We start from the raw sequence: 19,165 nt of genomic DNA on the forward strand, positions 1-19,165 counted from the left end.
GAGGCACTGTTGAGGATTTTGGGGCTTGATGGGAAGCAATGGGTGTTTTTTTCAACACCAAGGCCTGCAGCCAGGATACTTGTGAGGTCCTCATGCTCCAGGGTATATCAAGTCAGGCGTAACTGATTATATATAGAAAGGCAGGTGCTATAATTCTGCTCCTCCAGGGCATACCACATATCACCAAGAGGTGGTCTAGCTTGTTCCAGATCATAGAAGCTAACCAAACCATCTTTGTTTTGGTTTTATGTGGCCTCAGTTTATATTATGTCATATTCATATCTCTGTTTTCATATGATTGTGAATTGATAGCACATTTGTCACATATTTTGCGCGCTGCAGGCAGAGAAGCTCTGAGGCAGCCCAACCCTCTCCAAACCTAGAGGGTTCCCAAGTTTAACTTAATGTAGTGGACGGATCCTGCCCACCTCCCTCTCTGCATTCATAACAGTTTCCACCATGTAAACACAGACTCCAGTTCTTATAATGAACCACATAAAAAAATAGATTTTATTTTGCCCTTGTGCTGAGTGCATTCCCATACCACCCAAGTCTTTAGAATAATCATACATAATACTGCATTGGGGAGGAAGAGGACTTGTAGAATCCATGCAATCTCACACATGAGGTTGTTGGCCACAATCCATCAGTATCATGCAGCTTCTTGGGAAATAAAGCGCTCCTCTCAAACCAGCTGCCATCTGATTTGAAAACCCAAGAGGCAGTGAAGCAGAGCTGTGTACATGTCAAGCGGCGGCGACACATGCGCCGATGACAAGTTTGCTGAAGGGTAAAATGCAGCTCCTGGGATCTGCAGTTCAAATTAGGGCCACAATGTGTGTGTGTGTGTGTGTGTGTGTGTGTGTGTGTGTGTGTTGGGGGGGGGACCAGTAGCTGCAGGGACTCCCTCCTTCCTCCCTTTCCCTGGGACTACAGAATGGGGGAAGGGGGCAACCCAAATATAAGGGAAGCCCGAGGCGCTCTCGGTTCGGCTGAACTCGGAACTGGCGCTTTGCCCGCTCAGGATCTAAGCATGGGGGTCCTGTGTCTAGCTCCAATGCCAAGGCCCCAGATGCCACCCGCAGGCCGCTCTAAATCAGCCCCTTCCCATCCTACGATTAGCCCGTGGAGAGCCTGGGAAGGTCCACAAGCAAGACCCCCTGCGAGACCCTCCCCAAAAGTGTTGCTTGGGCCACCAAGCGCTCTCCAATAGCTTCTACTACGTTTCTAAGACGTTGGCGCAACAGATCGACAAAATAGGGTTTTGCCATGCCTCTGAGTATGTGCCGATTCGCATTTGAAACTCAAATCCCATCTGGACTGGGGATGGAGGGCTTTGCTTCTTTGCGGTGCCCTGAGCGCCTGTAACCATCTGCGTGCCCTTCTAGGAGGGATGATGTTGATCCTCAGCCCCCCCCCCCCGCCCCGGGGCCTGTTTGCAAGCTGGCAGGCGAGCTGAGCGGAGCCCGGAGAAGAGATGCGCGCGCGGGAGCGGGGGCGCTGCGGCCGCTGTTGCTCTCCTCCCTCTTCCTTCCGCTCTCTTGCTCCGCGGCTGCTCTGGCTCCGCTCCCCTCGCGTCTCGAGCCCCTTTAAGAAGCCGCCGCGGAGCTCCTTGACGTCACCCGCCGCCCGCGGAACTCCCGCCCGCCCCGAGGAGCACCAGCTGCAGTAGCAGCAGCAGGAGGAAGAAGAGCCGCGTCGCCCGCCCGGTGAGTGGCTTCGAGGGCCTGTGGAGCAAAGCCTCTCCGGATAGACCCCCTCCCCCCACGTCCATCGCTCCGGCCCCTTGCGGATCCCCCCGATGCGCCCCCCCCCGATCTTCAGCACGACCAGGAGCAGGAGCAGGCCGAAGCTGCAGCGGTGGCAGCAGCGCCCCCTCTCTGTTTGCGGGCTCCGCCTGCCCCTCGCCTTGCACCGACTACCCCGAGGCGGCGGGGACTTCTAAACTGGGGCCCCGAGAGCGACTCAGCCCCGGGCGGCGCCTCGGGAAGAGGGGCACTCTGCACGCGCTCAGGGGCACTCTGCGCACGGCCCATCCTGGCAGCTAGGGGGTGGGCAGCAACTCCGTCCCTCTCCTTGTCGCTGGGCAGGCGCCCCCTCTCACCATCCCCGCTATGGCCCTGCACAGCAAGTCCTGGGGCGGCCCCCACCAGAGCTTCCCCCCGCCCGCACGGCTTTTCTCCCGCCGCATGATCGTCCTGCAGCAGGCACAGGCAGATTTAGGGCGCCCGGAGGCGAGCCGGGCCATCGGGGTCCCCCTGGCTCCGGGTGCTGGGCAGCGGCTCCCCCAGGCGACCTGGATATACTGCGGACCTTCCGCAAGCCGATCAACCCCCTCCCTCCCCCAATCAGGAGAGATAAAAATAAAAATCCACTTGCAAGAGAAAGACTAGTGTCCGCCCCCCGCAATCTTCTTATTCAAACAGCCCCTTGCCAAAATCACTTGGTTAGGATGCAGGAGCCTGGTGTCGCCGGCGGGTTAGACCTTGGCCGGGGACGCGCAGTGTCGCCGGGACCCCCCTTTCCGAGCTTGCAATGGGTCCGTCCCCGCCTGATTAAAAGCCAGCTGCTCTTAGGCCTCCTTGCGGGCGGTGGGGGGGGGGGAGGCGGATTTATTTCTATCTTCTTTAGAGACGGGGTGACTGCGCCAAGGCCGAGGGAAGCCAGCCTTTAAGAAGGAGAAGAGAAACCCCAATCGGGTGCAAATCCCGGAACGACTCCCCAGGCTTTGCTCTCTCTCCCATCCTGTCATGGCTGCTGGTTGCAAGAAGGACCCTGTGATGGCTGCCCAGTTCCTGCCCAGCTGGGTTCAGGCCCTTGTGTTAACTTTTGAAGCACTGCGCAACGTAGGGCTGGGGTACTCCAGGGACATCCTGAGCCCTCTGAGCCCAGCTCCCTGGCATCATTTGCAGGCGTGGTGTTGGCGTCTCCTGAGTTGGTGAGGCTTATCTGACAGCAAGTGAAATAGAGCCTGGAGTGCCAGGCTCTGCCAGGAGAGATTCCGCTGGTGCCCCTTTGGCTTCAGCCTTTAAATGCCTGCTGAAAAGTTTCCTATGATGCCAGGTTGCATTTGCAGGCTATTAAGAGCACCTCTTTCCATAATAAATACTTGGTCTTCGGTTCTAAATTTTGTTTTAGTTCTGTAGTGATATTATTGTAAACTGCTTTGATTTTTCTTATGATACAGTGGTATATAAATATTTTATTTTTATATTTTTTTAATAAGGCAATTGCTTTAGTAGTGGTGGGGGAGCCAGGAACACTAAATGAGATCAACCAAGTGTTGCAAGGCCTGGTTGAGACAGTGAGGAACACCCTTTAGCTGTCAATTGGGGCCCTTTTAGGCTTTCTTTGTGATTTCCTGCACAAATTTTACACAGTGGGTTTGTCTCCAGTCAGTTCATCATCCCCTTACCCTGGTTTGCTTGAGGAGTTTAAAAACAGCTTCCCATTGATCATTTGTCCTCCCCCAGCTTTCCAGTGCATCCCCCCCCGTCACTTTCCAAACCACAGAAAGTCAAGATCCTTTCTTAAAGTGTTTGTTGTGCTCAGGTGACAGAGCTCTTGAATTCTCTTTCCTTGTATAAACTTCGCTTTCTGGTTTGTGCTTGGGTGTCTCCTGCAAAATACTGACCATCTGGCAGCCCCCTTAATATGGGTTAGCAGCTGGATTAGCCTCATTGTTTAGGAAATGTATGTAAAGTGTCTGTGGGAAACATCTTAAAATCGGTCCTTTTTCTTACTGAAATACGTATTCCTTTTTTAACTGTGGTGAGCATTTCTGTGTGGCACGGCTGTCATCAAAAAAAAAAGGATTGGTTCCAGAATGTATCGAGGTGGGGCAGTGGCATCACCAAAACAGTCTGAGGAAGCTGTATCAGCCCCTCAGATGAAGGCCAGGGCATGGCTTTTGCTGTCCCTCTCGCTGCCACTAGGCTTTTCAGCTGAAAGGTGCCAATGCAAATTCGAGTAGAAATGTGCAGATTCGTAAGGAACCTGTAAGGCTTGGCTTGCTTGCATGAGTCCTCTGGGCCAGGGCTCCTTTAGGATACGCTTTGCAGTCCCAAAATTGCTGAAAGCCTTTCCCTCCCATGTCGTGTGCTTGAAGAGGGCCATAGAGAAGGCTTCCCCTCCCTCCATTCACTCTGCGTCTTCTCTTTGCAGCCCCCACCTCCATGCCGAGACTCCTGTGAGGCGGAGGCTGTTGTGGACATGGCTGCCGGCGCCCGGGCTTTCTCGGAAGGGAAGATTGCGGGCCTCTATGACCTGGAACGCACTTTGGGCAAGGGCCATTTTGCGGTGGTGAAGCTGGCCCGGCATGTCTTCACGGGAGAGCGGGTGGCTGTCAAGGTGATTGACAAGAGCAAGCTGGATGGCGGGGCGGCCGCTCACCTCCTGCAAGAGGTCCGCTGCATGAAGCTGGTGCAGCACCCCAACGTGGTCCGCCTGTATGAGGTCATCGACACCCACGCCAAGCTCTACCTCATCCTGGAGCTGGGCGACGGCGGGGATATGTTCGACCACATCATGCAGCATGAGGGAGGCCTGGGGGAGGAGAAGGCCAAGCACTACTTCGCCCAGATTGTCCACGCCATCTCCTACTGCCACCGCCTCCACGTGGTCCACCGGGACCTCAAGCCTGAGAACGTGGTCTTCTTCCAAGAGCAGGGCGTGGTGAAGCTCACAGACTTTGGCTTCAGCAACTGCTTCCAGCCAGGCACCATGCTAACCACCAGCTGTGGCTCCTTGGCCTACTCTGCCCCAGAGATCCTGCTGGGGGACGAATACGATGCTCCTGCTGTCGGTAAGAGCTGGGGGGGGGGCTCTGGTGGCCTTTCGAAGGGGGAAGAGTTGGCAAGAGGCAGAGAGGGACATCCTGAGACCTACTGCACCTTATTTATTATTTTATTTGAAACTGGATAACCTGCTCTTTCGAAAAATATAGCAAGGCGGCTTACGGCATGTAAAATACACAAAACAGTCTATAAACATGTATAAAACATAATTAAATGCATTGGTGAATGCTGGTTGGTTAAAAGAAAAAACGTTTATTCTGAAGGCCTGCCCCAGCAATGCAGTTATCAAAAGACCGGAGAGAAAGCAGGGACAGTTTCTGCTATGCTTCCCCAGGTGTGGAGTTTCACAGGACAGGGCTTGCCACACAAAAGCCTTGGTCCTTCGGGGAGACCAGATGACGTCATAAAAGGCCTAGAAGAATTGTAGAGTTGGAAGGGACTCTGAGGATTATGTAGTCCAACCCCCTGCAGTGCAGGAGTATGCAGCTCTCCCATACGGAAATTGAACCTGCAGCCTTGGTGTTACCAGCACCATGCTCTAACCAACTGAGCTATCCAGCCTTCTCTGGCTTGCCAACCTGCCCTCTGGTATGTTTTGGGCTAAAGGTTCCATCATCCCTGGTCATTGGCCATGCTGGCTGGGGTTGATGGGAGTAGTAGTCCAAAACACCTGATACCAGAGGCTGGAGCTATGCCACAACAGAGGGAGGCCTTCATGTCCTCCTTGTGGATTTGACAGAGAAAGCAAGAGGCCAAGCTCATGAAATAGCCCTTTGGTGTGATCCAGCAGGGCTCATATTTCGGCCTTGGATTATCATGAGCCTTTGACATATTAGGGTGGAGTTTAATCCAATGTCAGTAGTTGTGTTTGTGTAGGACATAAATATATTCTCTAAATGTGGCATTGCCCACACGGATTCCACAGTGGAACAACAACGCAGCAACATTTGTAGTATATCTGCAAGTTGTAATAGGAGAACTTGTTCTGCCCTCCCCAGATTTTGAAAAGGGCAGTCAGCCTTCAAAATATGGGCAATAGATAAAGGTTAGGAGGATAGAGGTTTCTGCCATGTTGTCACCATTTTGGTGGTTAATTCAACCTCTGTAAATACATTTAGAGGAGAAGGTATGGATTATTTCAAAACAGAGAACAAACAGAACCCTCTTCCCCATTTAAAAAAAAGGATTTTCACTATGGTGCATGATGCAATACCATCCAGAATGAATCTATGAATACAGAATAATGATCAGTCTTGCAAAAATTCAGGTCATTTTCTGATTCTCAAAAATCTCCAATGTTAATGAACAAACAACCCCCAGAGCCAAAGGAAGCAAAATGATGACAGTCTACAGTGTAGGCCCAGGATGGTTTGGTGTTGTGGCCTTTTCCCTTAAAGGGCGGGGGCAGGCATGGTGGGGGGGCTGCTGAAGGAAGTAATCACTCACCCATCCTGTTCTTTTCTGAGCCCTCCAACTTGGCTTGAGTCTCATGTTGGCAACAGGTAGCTTGACTCGGGTTCAACAATATCTGGCCATTCTTGGTGACTGCTTCCGTAGGATTGCAAGAGAGGAGGCGAGTGAGGGCCCAGCCAGGAATAAATGTCTAGTGTGAGTTGTGTGTCTGGCCAGACCCCCTCCCCACCTCCAAAGACTGCCTGAGCTAGAGAAGAGGCCTGGGCAGGGCAGGATGTGGTGAGTGAGAGGGAGGTGTGTGTGTGTGTGTGTGTGTGTGTGTGTGTATGCCTGTTTGCTTGCCTGCTTAGAACTTCTGGTTGCGGCTGCTAGCAGGAAAGAGCAGAGCTTGTTGACAGGTGCAGAGCCTGCCTCCAGGCTGTGGCTTCTCCCGGCTGGCATCCCCATGGCCGCACCCTCCTGTGACCCAGAGCATGGGCTGCACAGCATAGGGCACTCAGGCCTGTTGGGCCTCACACCCTGTTGCTCAGCTGACCCTTGGCCTGCTGGTCTGCTGGTGGCCTTGCCCCATTAGCTGCTGCCCTTTTCATGCCATACTGCTCCTTGGCATACAGGGCACCCTGGTAGCCAGCAGCAGAACAGTATGTGTGTGTGTTTGTAGGGAGCCCTGTGAGTCACCTGTGGCATTTGCTTGGTTTTCTCTTACCATTCCTGTGGTGCTTTTCAGTAAATTGCGGAGGGGAGGGGGGGTTGGATTAGCTGCTTCTAGAAAGAGAGGGGGTGAGAGAGACTGCTGTTCTGACTGCCTCTCCCACTCCTTGAACAGGGCTGGATTGTTGGCATTTTGCAGCCTTTCATAGACAGTTGTTGCCAGAGGGCCTGAGCACCCTCGCCTGCTTCCTTTGCTCCATCCTTCCTGCCCCCCTCCTCTTTTCCTTTGCCAAGGCAGCCGCTTGACCTGGGAAGTGAGAAATGGTGCTCTGGGAAGGAAGAGGTGAGGTCAGAGGGAAATGGGTGGGATTTCCTGCCTGCCCAGCAGAGTGCTGTTGTTTTTTTTCTTCAATGGTCCCGGAGCCATGAGGAGGAGAAAGGCCACTGCTTCAGACAGCCAAGGATGGCTCTTTCAGGCTCTGGGAATAACGAGCTGAGTGCGTATGAGAGCCAGCCATTTCTGCAGCTTGCCAAACTGGTCCACTGACCAGGAGGCCAGAAGCCTTGAGAATGGGCTGGAAAATTAGAAAGGTTTCTGCAGCTTTGGGAAGCCTTTTTCCCTGTCCCCACCCTAACATTTCTACCATGCGTAAAACAAAAAGATGCTTGTTGAGCAGTGCAGTGTACAAAGGGAGCCCTCTGCCTAGGCCAGACCCTAAACTGTGAAAGGTGACAGCTTCCTAGCCTGCAAGAGAGTTCATCCAGCAGCTTGAGGCCAGTGGGATCCCTAAAAGGCTTGAGGAGGGTGCCATGGTGGGTTCCTGCTGTGCTCGTCTCCTCAAATGGGGCAACTGAGCCATTGAGCTACACTTGGTTTAGGTTTGAAAGACATCAAGAACCATAGAGTTGGCGGCCCAAGACACCCTGCTGCCTCTGACACCCTCCCATGCCACACACAGGAGCTGCTCAGAGCGGCGGCGGCCGACTCTTCCTTCCACCTGTTCTCCACTGCGTAGGAGGGCAGCAGAGCTAGTTTACAAGGGTGCACAGAGAGCTCTGTCTGGATGGCACCCGAAGGGGATTGGCAAAAGTGGAGGCCTCAGGTGGAAGAGCCAGGGAGCTGCTGCTGCATCTGTGGCCCCACTCGCTCTGCCTAATGGGAAGACTGGCCCAGTGAGAACAGGACTGGAACTGAATGGAGCTGCTTCTCTCATTGAGCCTATTGTGCTATTTGGAGCTGAGCCAGTGCAAGATGCTCTAGGTTTCACCCTGCTGCCTCCAGGGGAGCTCATGGCCTTGCTAGTCCCTGGGCTTTGCAGGGGGTGTTTGTGAAGTGTGTGTGTGTTGGTTTTGCTGGCCGCAGTGCACATAAAGATACCAGATATGACAACATGAGGGCAGTGGGGTTGATGTCTGTGTGAGCAGCGCCTGTTGTCTCTTCAACCATATACAAATTTTAATGCAAAGTTCCAAGAGGAACCAAAAGCTGAAATCGCAGCATCCTGCACCTTTGAGGCCATGTGTCTGTTCTGAGAATGTTGCAGATTTGCATCCACTTCCTCCTTCTTCCACCCTTTAGTTGAGGGCCCTGACTACGATACAGACAGCTGCAAGCCCTCCTGGCAGCTGAGAACTTTCTTTACGCCCCTGACTGCTGGGAGCCCAGCTACCCGTGAACAGCAACTTGCTGCTCTGCTCCTTAGAAGGCAAATGCTCTGTTTCAGAACAGCTGGTGTTCTCCTTCTCTGCCCCCGCCCCCTGTGCATGCATCACCCCACCCTCAAGTCCCCCAGTGGCTGATTTCTCCTCCCTGCTGCTCCCCCTCCTGGCCACCTGCGGCAATGAGGACCTTGACTGCATAGCAGCACCCCTTCGGCTGCTATTTATAAGCACCCTTGGAGCAGCGGCTGCTCCTCTATGCTGGAAGTCTGCTTCCTGCTTCCTGTCTCCTCTTAAAGCCGGCTGTGTAGGAGCCTGAGATAACCTCTCGTTTTTCTTCACAGTCAAGCCGTCAAACTGAGGCAAATGTGTGGGCGAAGCAAGGCCTGGCTCCACAGTTCTCAGCAACTGGAGGGGGTGGGGGCTTTTTTCCTGGAGTCCCTGTGTCCTAGCTCAGTGTATGTGTGTGAAAGTGAGACAGATTGACACCTTGCCCCTTGTCAGTATCCCCTTTTAGAAGTGGCTTCCTCGCTTCCTGTATTGAAGGGACTTACAGCTGGTCCTGGGGCCCCAGCCCATTGCTGGAGGGTGGGGGGAGTGGGCTGGAGTTGGGCTGACCGATGGGGTCATTGGTTTGTGGGCAAACAAGTCTTGCTTGCAGTAACAAGTGGTGGACGCACACACCCCGTCGGCTGTCCAAGGTCCACCTCATTCCCACCATGTGGCAACTGCAAATGTCAGCACATGCTGACAGGGATTTGAGAATAACTGTGGGAACCCACTTGCTGTAAGCAGCCTAGCCAGTTAAGAACAGGATGTGGTAGAGATGGGGAGGCCCCTGGAGTCGCATGCCCCCTCACACCCAAAGCCCCTCTCTTTATGGGCTCGTCCACACTTCTGCTTCTCCCATGGGTCCAAGCTGTTTCCCCCTTGTCCCACTCCTTTCCATTCTTTAAGTCTGCATCAGAGCATATGTCAATCTGGAGCAAACCCAAATTGCTGTTTGCTCCAACTGAGCACTAAAGAGTGGTTTTTCTGTGTGGAAAGCCACAGGGAAAAGAGGAACTGTGGACATGCCCTAAGTGACACGAGGAACAAGCCACACACAATATTTTGCTATCTCTCACCCGGGGGCAGCTTTTGCAGGCCACGTTCTTTGTTAAGCATTCGGTTTTAGTCTTGCATCAGCATTCCAGAGCACCCTTCTGCCTCAGGCACTGCTGCCTTCCTCACTGCAGGGAGGGGCTTCCCTAGTCCTGAACTACTTCTGGGGCACCATGGAGTGGCAGGGGCAGCCCTCTCCCTGCCTGCATCTCCCTTGCAAGTGCCAACATTCTGCTCCTGGAATAATTAGCCAGATAGCCACCCTCCACACTGGTCTGGAAGGGAAAGATCATAGCTATGCTGTAGGGCCCTTAGGTCTGGGTGGGTGTGTCCATGTGCAGCCTCTCAGGCATCTGCTTTGAAGGGGGGCCTCTGGCTCTGCTGATTTTAGGGGCCCTTTCCTCCCCAGGGCCTAGCTCTGCAAAAGAAAGCAAGTCCCAGTGGTGGCGATGAGCACCTGTGATGACACCAAAGGGACCCCATGTCTGATAATAATGAATGATGATGATAGTTGCAATGAATGCACAGATAGTTGTGTGAATATTCATTCACCATTAAAAAAACAAAAAAAAAACCCCATACAATAATAAAAACCTGAGGAGGAGAAGCCTTTGCTTTCCAAGGACCTTCATGTGCCCTTCAGATGCTGCTGGTAGGAGGAGAGGTGGCTCACCCCACAGCTGAAGGCTGTACAGTGAGGGTGGGTGTTTTTAATATTACAGCCACCTCTCCACTCTGAGATTTACACACACACACACACACACACACACACGAGAGAGAGAGAGAGAGAGAGAGAGAGAGACTGTTGCCCATTATTGTCTCTCTCCTTGTTGATTTGGGAAAGGGAAGTAAGAAGACTCTTTCAACTAGCATGGCAGTGCTACTCCTGCAGCCTGTTCTGTTGAAACCAGGGAGTGTCCCAACAACACTCCTACTTCTGCGCACATCCCTCGCAGATCTCAGACCTGCCTGCAACTGTCAGTAGACAATCGCCCCCACTTTCTGTAGGATCCACCTAATGGCAGTGTGCTGTCAAGGGTGTTGTGGGGGGTGGGCTGAGTTTCAGTTCTCTTATAGCAGGACCCAACATTTCCTGTTCCTTCCACCATCCCTCCCTAGTTTTTAAACCTGGGTGCAGAGCTAGGGAGACCCAGGCACATACCATAGTTTCCTGGAGGTGTTGATAAAGTGGAACTTGCAAGTTTGATGCAAGTGCGTGCTATGAACTGTGCCCCGAGTAATTTAAATGCTTAGCAGTGCCCCCTAAAAGCCAGAACAACGGAGAGGGTTGCTGCAGTTGCAGTCTTTCTGGGTGGGATGGGGAACAGCTTTAGGCATATCGGGTGGGCATGCAAGGGTAAAATTGGAAAGGTCCCCTGGGTGGCCTTGGGGTCCTTTGACCCACTTGGGCAGAAGCGCCTAGCAGGAGGCGGAAGAAACAGCTCTTGCCAAGAGCTTGCCTGAGCCGATTATGCTCCAAAGGATTTGAGGCCCCCACCGCACTGCTTATCTCCTGGGCCATCTGTGCTCTGTCCCCTCCTTTCCTGTGCCTCCAAGAGCTTTGCCCGCCCCCCTCTCCAGGCTGCCTTCTTTCCCTGCCTTGTCCAGCCCTGCTGGGAGAGTCCAGCTTGCTCTCATCTGCAGAGAACCCAAACCCAGGGCTCATCTTGGTGGTTCTTGAGTTGGGGGCAGGGGGCAAGAGACAATATCATCTGTGGCCCTCCAGACATTGTTGGGCTCCCCCTCCCTCCAGCTGGCATCCCAGCCATTCCCCAGGATGGTGAGGAGTTGGAATCCAGCCAGGAAGGTCGGCTCAGGCCAAGAGGGCGATGGAAGGAGCCTTTTCCTGTTGCCTCCTCCACACATTTCACTGCTGCTTCCTTTTCCTCTCGTCTTCCTTGGCCCTGCACCTCCATCCCTCCCAAATCCAGGACAGCCAAGGTCCTTGGGCACCCCTCTCTCCTTTCCCCCATTTTTGGGGGGTTTGCAAATAACAGGTTTTTTGCTTACGGTGTGCCGGTCCTTTTTTCATCTTAGTCTTGAGCTGGAAGGTATACATTATACAGGATGAGGTGTAAGTAGGACTACCCTTGGGGCTGATCTGGAGTGATCAGCTGGTACAGACATTGGCAAATGACCCCCTAGCATAAAACGCCTTGCTTGTGGGATTTGCACTGCCTGCCAAGCTGCTGCAAGGCCAAGTTCAAAGTGCTGGTCCTGCCCTATAAGGCCCCATGCAGCTCATCAAATGCTTGCAATTAATGTCACTTGTTGTTTGAGCTTGATCTCAGTGAGAAAATCAAAGAAAAGTTGGGAGGTTTTGGTTCAGGGCTGTGGAACTGAGGTGGGCTGGTGAACTTTGGGAATGCTCACCTGCATTTACGGCAGTTATCCCCCACCTTCTTCCCTCCAGGGAGCTCATGGCGGTGTACTTGCTTTTCCTTTTCCGAATTCTGTCATCACGACAACCCTCTGAGAGTGAGTGAGTGGCCCAAGGTCACCAAGGGAGCTTCATGGCTGAGTGGGGGTTTGAGCCTGGAACTCCCAGGTCCTAGTCTGACACTCGCAGGATCTCCACAGAACACTGAGTAGACATCCAGTAGAGGTTGAGGAGAGGTTCTGATCCATCTCACGGTTCTGTGGCATTGAGGCTACCAGCCTTTTCCGCAGCAGCCTTAGTTTTACAAAGTGGTGCTGTGGTGGAAAGTTGTTGGAGTGCTTGTGTGCGGGTCTCTCTATTTCAGGCCAATGATCACTGTTCCTCTCCTGCTTTCTGTCTTTCTCCAGATGTCTGGAGCCTGGGAGTCATCCTGTACATGCTGGTCTGTGGGCACCCGCCTTTCCAGGAAGCCAACGACAGCGAGACGCTGACCATGATCCTGGACTGTCGCTACGAGACCCCTCCTCATGTCTCCTCTGAGTGTGCAGAGTACGACCAGACCCCCCCCCCTTAACTCACTCCCCACACACCTGTCATGCACCCCACTTGCCCTCACCAGGTGTGGCAACCGGGTTGTGCACCTCCTTCCTCCCCTCCAGACAGAGAGAAGGCACCTGGGTTCCCTGCCCCAGATTGTAGTCCTGCCCCTTTGCTGACCCTGTGCCCTCCAGGCTCTGCCCAAAGCAGCATGGTTGTTGTAGAGTAGACCCTAGCAGGCATAAGGTTGGGGAAGAATGAGGGTTCTAGATCCTTCTGTCCTCACCCCCTCCCCCGGGACTGGGCCTGTTCCCTGTGGGGAATGGTGTGGGAGGTCAGGCAGGCATGCCTGAGATGGGACACAGTGCCCTTTCACATGCTCCTCCCTTTGTCCCAGGCTCCCTCTGTCCGTGGGGAAGGAGGGGGGGGGGCTAAGGCTGACTGAGCTCCAGGCAGCAGCAGGCCCTGTAGGACCCGGCTGCCCCCGCTTAGAGACCAGTAATGACAAGAGTCACATGAACACATAGGGTGGGAAGAGATCTTGCCATGGGTTGGTGCTGCCTATCTGTGTGGGGTGGGGCTTCACAGGAGGGGAGCAGGAAAGATGTCATATCTGAGGGCCTCCGCCTGACTCTGCCCCCCCCATACACCCCTTCTGTTGGACAGCCTGATCGCCCAGATGCTGCAGCGGGACCCCCAGAAGAGGGCCTCCTTGGAGCAGATTGAGAGCCATCCGTGGCTGCAAGGTGTGGACCCTTCCCCTGCCAGCCGCTCCCTCCTGCCTTTGACGTCGCACAGGCGGGTCTCGGAGGAAGAGCACGGAATCATCATCCAAGCCATGATGTGCGGCAACATTGCGGACCGAGAGACCATCCAGGAGTAAGTCTCCCAAGGGTGGGAGGAGGAATCTGAATTTCCATCCGACGGGGCTCTGGTTGGCTGGGAGGAAAGTGGTGGTGGTGGGGAGCAGGGAGAGAGGACTTACCGTATTTTTCGCCCTATAGGACGCACCGTCCCATAAGGCGCACCTAGTTTTTTTGGGGGGGAAATAAAGGGGGGAAAATTATTTTCCCCCCAGGCGCGGGGCTGGGGCGGGGGAGGCCCGAGCTTCCCCCGACCCCAGCCCCCAAACAGGCAGCTGCTTGCGGAGAGGTCTGCGAAGCCTGGATGCGCTGATCTCAGCGCGCGCAGGCTTCGGCATGCCGGCAACTCTCCGCAAGCAACGGGAGTGCTCCCGCTGCTTGCGGAGAGGTCCGCGAAGCCTGGAGAGCGAGAGGGGTCTGTGCACACCGACCCCTCTCGCTCTCCAGGCTTCAGCGAAAGCCTGCATTCACCCCATAGGACACACACACATTTCCACTTCATTTTTGGAGGGGAAAAAGTGCGTCCTATAGGCGAAAAATACGGTACTTAGAAGTAAGTGCTTTGGGGGCTGCCTCCTCAGGCTAGCCCTGCCCTCTTTCCTAATCCCTCACCAGATGCTGTGGGCTGCTGTCCTCAAGAGTCATAAGGAAGGCTGCAACAGCCGTGATGCAGCATTCCTCCTCATGTGGAGGACTTCTGCCCTAGAGCCACCTGCCTTCGCTCCTGGGTTGGGTCAGCTTTGGCTAGACTGAGGCCTTTCAGATTATTTGGACTACAGTTCCCATCAGACCCAGCCAGTGCTTGTCACTTCCAGCACCGCTGTGCTGGCTGGGGCTGATGGGAGTTGTAGTCCAAAACCTTGGAGGGCCTCAGGCTTGGATAGGCTGGTCCTCTTTGACCTGAAGCATCTCATTGGTTGGGACGAGCCTGTTGGCAGTGAGTGCCCTCTGAGCATTGGGGGTTTTCTGCCAGGAGAGGCTTTTGGCATCTTGCCTCTTTCGTCCTTCCTGGAGTTGAAGCTGCTTCCCCCTCCCCACCTCCTTTGCCCTTGTATCACCTCTACATGCTCCTTGCAGGGTCCTCCGAGGGTCCTCTTGACTTCTGTCCCTTGCGTCCCTTGTGCACAGAGCCCTGGAGGCCAACCGCTACAACCACGTGACGGCCACCTACTTCCTGCTGGCTGAGAGGATCCTGCGGGAGAAGCAGGAGAAGCAGAGTCCTGGAGCCAGCCTGGCCTACAACCTGGCGCAGCACGTCCAGAGCAGGCAAGTCTTGGGCTTCTTGGGGCCGGGGTTTGCTTTGACCATTATCACAGCTTTCTGAGCATCTTCCCTTTCGCCTCTTTCTCTCAGGAGCTCCTTCAGCACTGTGGGGGACCCCGGCCAACCGCTGCCCACCGCAGGCAAAAGCCCTCAGCCACTGCCCACAACCAAGAGTGCCCTGGAGGCCTTTGCAGAGCATTCTGGGAAGTCCCTTCTGTCCTTCTCTGCGCTGGGGGAGGACGAGTCACCTTCCAGCTTCCACGGGTGCGGGCAGCCCATCAGAGCCCTGATCCGGCCCTCGCTCATCGAGACCCCCATTGCCAAGAGCACCCCCGCCCTGCAGCAGATTTCGGAGGAGGAAGAGGAGGAGGAGGAGGAAGAAGAGGGGAAGCCTGGCCTGTTCCGCAGGAGGACGTCTTCCCTGAACCAGGAGCAGATGAGCGACTTCCAGAGTGCCAAGGCTTCCTTGCTCTTCTGCCGGAGTCTTGCGTCCCACAACAAAGCAGGGAAGGCTCTCGGCCCAGGATTCCCCAAGGCCCGTGGCGGCCCGGAGCCTCAAGGGCCTGAGGGTGGCCTCTCCCTGGCAGCGCCACAGAGGCCTCCATGCCCGCAAGGCGAACGGGAGGAAGGCACGGGCACTCAGGTGGGCAGCAGCCTCTGCCTGCCACAGGAGGTGGGCCCAGAAATGCCAGCAGGAGGCCCAAGAGGCAGTTCTTGGATGGGCGGCGAGGAGAGGAGGAAGGGCAGTGCCATCTTGGAGGCAGTGGGCGAAAGGGAGCAGCCCCCAGGGAAGGAGGAAGAGGCCAACAACAACACCCCCCCAGGGAAAGGAGGCGCTGGAGAGGGGGAGGAAGAAAGACTCTTGAAGAAAGAGCACGGGCCACGGAATGACGATGAGACTCTGGCGCAGGGCAGCTGTGGCCAGAGAGCTGCTGGGATGAGCCCAGCCTCAGACCCGGAAGGCCAATTCCAAAAAAGCCCTGAGATGGGACCAGCCCAGAGGCCGAAGCAGGACGGCCACCGGAACGGCAGTGGCAGTGAGGGCCTGGCAGACGTGATCAAGCTGGACCCTGCCAAGGGCAAGAACGCCAACCTGAAGGACCGGATCCTGCAGTTCCCACTCTGCGAGAAGGCCCTCGCGTTCCGGATGCGGCCCGCCTCCAAGGAGAGCCTCCTCTCTCTGGGACAGTTCAACTGTTGCCACGTCATCTGAGCCGTGCGTCTGCATCTGAAAGAGAGGGATGTGGGCCGAGGAGGGGGATGGCGGCGTTGGTGGAAAGGGCAAGGCCCCCAGCCAGAGGGCCTCGGGTCGCTCCATTCCCATCATCCTCTGCTCCCAGTGAACGGCTGCCACCATCCTGCCCACCCGCCTGCCTGCCTGCCTGAGAATTGCATTTTGACTCTCGCTCTGTATATCTGCTTGAATCGGGTGAACCAAATGGCTGCTCCTCTCCCTCTCCCCCCTTGTCCCAGCTGATGCTGTCCAAAGGCCACAGCCCCCCCCACCCCCTTAGATCACTGCATGCTGTACCTAAATCTCCACCCAAGACCAGGGTGTGGGTGTTTGTGTGCCCAGAGCTTCTCAACAGCAAATCGGCAGTTCCGATTCCGCTGGGAGCTCTGGGGCAGCTCATCTGGAGAGAGGCCAGTGGGTCTATGGAGGCCTGTTTCCTCCTATGTCCCCCTGCTAGAGGCCAAGGGTGCCTGTCACAGAGGCAAAACGGATGTCCCTGGTCCTAAAGCTGACAGAGGCGTTGTGGGTGGAGATTCTTTCAACCTCCTTTACCGTGGCCAAAGGGCAACCTTTCTCTCCCACCACCCCAGCAAGGCTCCCCACCTGAGTCTTGCCACGTGGGTCCCTGCAGGTTTACTTGTCCTAAACAGGTCAGCTTCAACGGCCGCCTTTCTTGTCCCTAAGGCCAACTCAGAAGGAAGCCACGTTGCTCCCGGCCACCTTTTCTCTGCTTCCAAGCCCCGGCCACCAACTGCTGCTTGGCTGTGCCTGTCGAGGCATCCCAGATTGTGACTGTCTGAGCTGAGCTCCCGGATGCTGCTTCTCCTTCCTGCCAGGGAGGGACCAAAAAGCCAACTCTGGCCTGCATTTGCTAGTGGCTGCCTTTGCTTTAAGCTGACATGGCAAGCTTTGTAGTTGCAAAGGGGCAGCAGACCCAGGCCTGGACTCAAGCTCCTCTTCAGGTGCCCAGGGAAGGCTCCTGGCTGCCTCTTCTCCTCCCTGGGCTAGGAGCCCAACAGTGTTGGCTGGCCGAGGCCGCCTCTTCCCACCCCATCACCTCCCAGTCCAGCTCCGTTTTAGAATCAGAGCCAGGCTGTGGGGAGGTGCAGATCAAGCACCAATCTGAGGTAAAAATTAGACACACACACCAAGTGGGGTAGGGCAACTCCTGAGCACCAATGCCAAAAGCGGCTACTGATTTCACCACCTCTCCTGTGGGCCAGGTGACTGAGGTTGTGGCACTGCACCCATGGCAGGGCTGAGAGCGCCCCCCCCCCTCTTGGTCTTTCCTGACTGCTGGGTGTGGGTCCAGAAGGGGTGCTGATGGGGCTCTTGCTTTGCCTTTATGAAGGCATCCCTCTCCGTTAGCACTATCCATGTTGTTTTCGCCCTGCCCCTTATGGACTAGCTGCTTGGTTTGAGTCCCTGCTGGCCTGTGCATTGGAAGGAGCCCCTGCATCTGGCTGTGAACTGCCTGCCTCTTTCTGGCCAGTCCCCCTGGACCGCTTCCCGAGGAGCCGCATGCATTTCTCTTCCAAAGCATCCCAGCTCTGCCAAGCCTGAAGAGGTGAGGTTTTTATAGCAATTGAAATATTTTTTAAGAATAGTCTATTTTAATGTAACATAGAGAAGGCTCTGTATCCCTTTCCCCCGCAAGCCCAGGGGTTTCCCTGGGCAGCAAATGCACTTTTTAGGAGTCAACTAGCCATGCTCTTCTCCCTGCCTGTTCCTGCCCCCCCCCGCCCCCGTTTGCCAGCAACGTTGCCCCTACTTCCCTTCCCTTCTTTTTCTTCTGTCCTCCTGAAGGACTTTGCCAGTTCAGGTGGGCTGGATGAAGGAGGGCCAAAGGAGGAGGATGCCACCACAGAGGATGGCTCCTGGCCATGCTGGTGTGTGTGCGTGCGCACATGTGCACATCATATACGCACCCCCCTCCCCATTGCGTTCCTCCCTCCTTCCCCCCCTTGAAGTGCTGCCAATCCTCATCCGCCTCCCCATTTATGCCCTACACCAAAACCTCCATCTTCTCTCTGAAACTCTTCCAGGAAAATAAGCTTTCTGTGTATTATTATTATTATGTTATTATTGTTATTATTATTATTATTATCATCCTTCTTTCTTGCTGGCAAGAAATGAATTGGGGATTTGATTGCTGAGCTCCCGCTGGGTTCTGTATCAAGTGCACTGACTGGATCTAAGGCAGCAAGTGGAGTCCAATAAAATGGCTGTGCTGGACTCTGGAGCCGCCTGTGTATTTCCTCCCTCAGGGGGACGTTGGGTGGGAATGGGTGTGAGCAGCAGGAGGAGGATTCCACTTCAATCCTGCCTTTTAGAGCGGCCCCTGTGGCTGTTTTACACCTTCAACATTGCTGCTGCCACAGGAGAGTTTGTGTCTCTGAATAGGACAAGGGACAGTGATGGAGGCGGCAATTCCACACCTTGCCTCTTACGAACACATGAAGCTGCCCTTCGCCAACATGGTGCCTTCCATACGTTTTGGGTTACAATTCGCAGCCAACACAGCCGCCCAAACATCTGGAGGGCAGCTGGCATTGGGAAGTTTGGACTAAATGGTGACCCTTTCTAAAGGTGGGACAGAATAAAGCAGCTGTGGCAGAGCCTCTTGGAAGCAAAGAGGCCTAGTGGCGCCTTTGAAGCCTGAGAGGTGGTTCCTCACGGCCTGAGCTTTTGTGGACAAGAGTCCCCTTCATCAGACCCACAAAGTGCTGTTCTCAGTTACCGGCTGTACAAATACGCACATTGTTCTAGAAAGGGAAAGCATGGAAATAGTGGGGCCAGGAGGCCATGAAAGGCGAGAGGCTTGTGAATTCATAGCCATCTGGCCTCACACTTTACCATTCTCTCTCTCATCCTCCCCTGCCAATTCTACATGCCAACTGAAGATATCCGAATCCGCCTCCCCAAAAGCCTCAGCCATATTTACTCTCTTAAGTCTGAGACGCCACAAAACAGAACTCTGTTTTATTTTTTACCGGAGGACAGATAAATTGGAAAGTGGGTTAACCTGGGGTTACAAAACTGAAGGTAAAGGCTGGTGTCAGCTTATCAGAGTCACTTGGCAGCTCCCCCCTCTCCATGCTAGAGCCCTGGGGTGGGGGGTGAGGGCAGTAGCCTTGGCAGAGACCCAGGCCAAGTTTTTCTCTCGTGAGATTCAGAGCCCTTCTCTTGACTGCCACATTTCTCCAGCTTATGGGGGGTGGGGGGTGTCTCCAAGTGCTGAGCACTTTCAGGCTCAGGAGTTGAT

At 54.8% G+C, this 19,165-nt stretch overlaps 1 protein-coding gene across 1 annotated transcript; it reads left to right on the forward strand.

The window, feature by feature from the left end:
• The first annotated feature begins 1,431 nt into the window (after nt 1–1,431).
• Nucleotides 1,432–17,784, forward strand: LOC309537438 (uncharacterized protein). Its single transcript, XM_082232257.1, has 6 exons — nt 1,432–1,709; nt 4,165–4,804; nt 12,411–12,552; nt 13,207–13,419; nt 14,532–14,669; nt 14,757–17,784. Exons 2-6 carry the CDS (start codon nt 4,213–4,215, stop codon nt 15,877–15,879), a joined length of 2,208 nt encoding a protein of 735 aa, XP_082088383.1. The 5' UTR covers nt 1,432–1,709; nt 4,165–4,212; the 3' UTR covers nt 15,880–17,784.
• The last annotated feature ends 1,381 nt before the right edge of the window (nt 17,785–19,165 follow it).

This window comes from Podarcis vaucheri, assembly GCF_965113315.1.
Source record: "Podarcis vaucheri genome assembly, chromosome: 7".
Lineage (NCBI taxonomy): Eukaryota > Metazoa > Chordata > Lepidosauria > Squamata > Lacertidae > Podarcis > Podarcis vaucheri.